The sequence below is a fragment of the Propithecus coquereli genome, unplaced genomic scaffold, assembly GCF_000956105.1.
Source record: "Propithecus coquereli isolate 6110/MARCELLA unplaced genomic scaffold, Pcoq_1.0 Scaffold9, whole genome shotgun sequence".
NCBI classification, from domain to species: Eukaryota; Metazoa; Chordata; class Mammalia; order Primates; family Indriidae; genus Propithecus; species Propithecus coquereli.
In genome coordinates, this window is record NW_012155284.1 from 3328198 (window position 1) to 3331945 (window position 3748).

The 3748-nt window shown below is 32.4% G+C and overlaps 1 protein-coding gene across 1 annotated transcript in view; it reads right to left on the reverse strand.

The window, feature by feature from the left end:
* The window catches only part of PAPD4 (PAP associated domain containing 4), a 69931-nt gene that overhangs the window by 787 nt on the left and 65396 nt on the right, over positions 1-3748 (reverse strand). Inside the window, exons 11-12 of the mRNA XM_012664479.1 lie at positions 3096-3187; positions 1013-1092 (exon numbers count right to left, since the gene is read on the reverse strand). Of these exons, the coding sequence (XP_012519933.1) occupies positions 1013-1092; positions 3096-3187 (172 nt within the window). The remainder of the gene's footprint in view (positions 1-1012; positions 1093-3095; positions 3188-3748) is intronic.

A 3748-nucleotide genomic window follows, 5' to 3' on the forward strand; every position in this document is an offset into this window, starting at 1 on the left:
ATAGAATTTATAAGGAAAAGAAAAGAAATTGAAATTCCTGTTCACAAGCTAAAAACATAGCTCACTACTCGGTGGCTGCACATCTTTGTATTCTATTCTCACTTCAGTTACTCAATTTACTAACAGTATTGGTTTTACAGCTAAACAATCCTAAATGAAAGCTCACTCATCAATAAGAAAAGCAATGCAGCAGTGATATTTTTGAGTTCTCAATTTTATCTAACAGACAAAAATACTGCCTCCTGGATATTTCTTTTAAACCAAAAGAAATTCTGCAGGACAAAATTTCAATTCTGGTTGGCAAATTAAGAAAGCCTAATTTGAAGCCTAGCTTTTAATATACTTGCATTTTAAATTACCATTCAAATAAAGTCCACTTGCATGTCAGATAATGAAAAAAATATGCCCCTAAAACAATCTTCACAGTTCTCTGATCTTTTTCTTCTATGAAGTTTTCCCTACTCTATGTCTCATAGTACATATTTCTATCAATGCATTTCTACACTGTATTGTGGAATTCCTTGAAGACAGGGACCATATCTAGCAACACCACTGATGAAATAAATTCATACTGTGGAAAAAACATACAGTTTTTCTAACTTTTCAAAATATAAACAAAAACAAATGGCACTCTAATTCCTGTGATAGTGGGGTATACAAAAGAAAAAGCGTGGATAGATATCATCTTCCTTCTAAAACTACAACAAACTCCTCAATATTTTAAGGAAGAAAAAAAGTCCATTATGTTTTATTCATTCATTTTGAGAATTTAATAAGCTCATTTCGAAAATGTTTATTTCCAAGAAAGTCAAAGCAATGTGAATGAAAACAGAGCCAGATCTCTATGAAGAAAGTTTATCTAAACTCAAGCAATAAATTCCCTATTCTGCTACTTTAATGGCTTCACAACACAGAAACCAGAACTATTCCAACCTATTAAATACATATTTTTCCATTTTTAAAGCATACTAGTCTACTAACATTTTTAGAGTTAATCTGATGCATTATTTACCTTTATAAATTGATCCTTGATCATGTCAAACTTCTGTTTTTCATGCACAGCTCTGGCTGTATTTGTTCCATCAAAAGGTTCTGCAATGTTAAATGCACATGTAAAGAAAAAATTATTAAAATGAGAGCTTCAGTTTCTTAGATTCAGCTATACGAAATTGCAAATATGTGACAGTTTTTGACCTACTCTTTATTAGAGTTACGCATATAGAAAAGTTTAATATAGGTATGAACTGTCTAATAAAGTAGATAGAATTCAGGGGAAAGGATGACTGAAAATGAAAGTCATTAGCATAGGTATGTTAAGTTTAAATTATAAAAGTGGATGAAATTTCTGAAAAATTACAGAGGGTCAGGACCTACCCTTAGGGAAATAGAAATGTTAAAGAAAAAAGGTTATCAAAAAGAATCAAGCACTATATCCAAAAGAGGTGGTCAATGTCAAATATCACAGAGAGGTAAGCTTAAATTTAATTTTAATTTAAAAGCTGATTTGTTCAGCAGGAGAAGGGACAATAACCTTTGAAAGTGGAAGCTCAGTACTGTAGAAAATAGTAGACAGTGCAAGAAGATGTGAGTGGATACAGGAGAACAATAACCTGTATGAGAAATCTGGCACAGAAAGAAAAACAGAATAGCCAACAAAGAAGACAGGAAGAAAACAAAGGAACAGTTTTTATGCGTGTGTGTCTCCAACTTATCTATCTACCACATCTGCATCCCCATCTCACTCACCCTTCACTCACAAGATAAAAGAGTCCATATATAGAGACAGAGAGGAAGAAACCAGAAGAGGATAAGGAAACTGAAGATATAACAGTGAATAGAGGAGGATAATTAAAGGTATTAGGAGTGAGATGGGATGACTAAAATAATGCCAGTAGTAGGTAAAAATTACTAGAGATTAAGAATCTTGGCACTGAAAAGAGAAGAAAAAAAAATATTCAGAAGAGCCAATAGGATCAAATCAAGAGTATCTTTCAAGGATGAGAAGACCTATGTATGCCTTAAAACTGAAAGGGAGGGACTGGAGAGAAAAAGAATGAAGTTGCTGGAAAGAAGAAAGGTAACTGAGGGGAAAGACCTGGAAAAAGTGTGAAAGAAAAGGAAATCTGACGGAGAGGTTAGCTTTAGATCTGTCATATATTGTAAGCAGGCCCATAAGTTTAAAAATTCCTTTTGTTTATTTATGTTTTATTGCTGAGAAAGGCTATTTTTAATAGGAGTTTAATGTCACAATATTGTGGGTTTTTTCTTTAATAGAATAAAGGCCACATGCCACATTGTATCAGATTGCATCATTCATGGCACTTTACAATAGTGTTTAATATTCAAAAGAACACAAGTAACTTAAATAATACACATCCACTGTGCAATTTATTAGCAAACCAAACACCAAAGCAAGAGATGTAATTTCATATTCACAAACTCTTAAGGTGCTGCATACAATCCAAGATTAAAATATCCTAAATCTGATGTTTTCTACAAATCCTGATTCACTATTCTTTTTTAACCTCAAGATTTACAAAGGTCTTCAATTTGGCATCTATGAGAACAATTTTACCTCTTGAAGTCAGTTTCCCACTGACTCAAAGAAAATGTCTCAAAGATACATTCAACTACATGTCAATAAATTTTAGAGAAGAAAATATCTTCTGATCATTTAATTTTTAAAGTAAACTAGTTCTATTCATAAAAATTTAGCTTGTATTAAGTAACAATATTTTAAGTATGAAAGATTATAAAAGAACTCATTTTATTTCAATATAAGAATCATCATATAAAGATTTTCTTCCATCTCTAAGTCACAAAATTAAGCTACAATTTACCATAAGTATGGGGGATGCATAAAAACTGCTCAAATATTACCAACTAGAAAGGTTAAATGCCCAAATTTGTGTTTATTATTTCTCCAAACTAAAGAATTTTAAATAATTTTTAAAAATTTAAAAGACTTGTAAATCACTTTAGGACATAAATGTATTATTTTTAAATGAAATACAACCCTAAAATTACTCAAGTAATTTTCTCAGTACCATGATAATAACTGGATGGTAAATACACAGTAGTCACGGGAAAACTACCTTCTACACAAATGTATTTATTTCTCCATTCAATACCATCAGGCCTCGGAATGGCTTTGGCTTCACGAACTGAAATCATTTGACTATTCCAGCTATAAAAAAAAAATTTAATCACATTAACCATTTTCATAATTTCCCTTTTATTATTTTTATTATATTAGCAGTAAGGCCTATGCTGATTTTCATACGGCATACCAAAACCTGCCTCAACCTTCAGCACCACAATCCCCATTTCCCTCCTCTGTTTTTTTCTCCATAGTGCTCATCATCTAATAATTTGTTTATTTATAAACACTTACTATTTACTATGTTATTGTTTATTGTGTGTCTCCCCCAAGTAGAATGAAAGATGCTGGATATTTATCTATTTTTCTCACTGTTCACCTAGTTGTTTAGTACACACCAGGTGTTCGATATGTACTTACTAAATAAATGACGTAATGTGAAAAATAGTGAAAGGGAACAAAAAAATGTAACAACTATGCTCACTGTTAACACCCCAGTAAGAATTTATTTGTTAAGAGACAGGTAATCAGGCCGGGCCCGGTGGCTCACTCCTGTAATCCTAGCACTCTGGGAGGCTGAGGCAGGTGGACTGTTTGAGCTCAGGAGTTCGAAACCAGCCTGAGCAAGAGCGAGACCCCATCTCTACT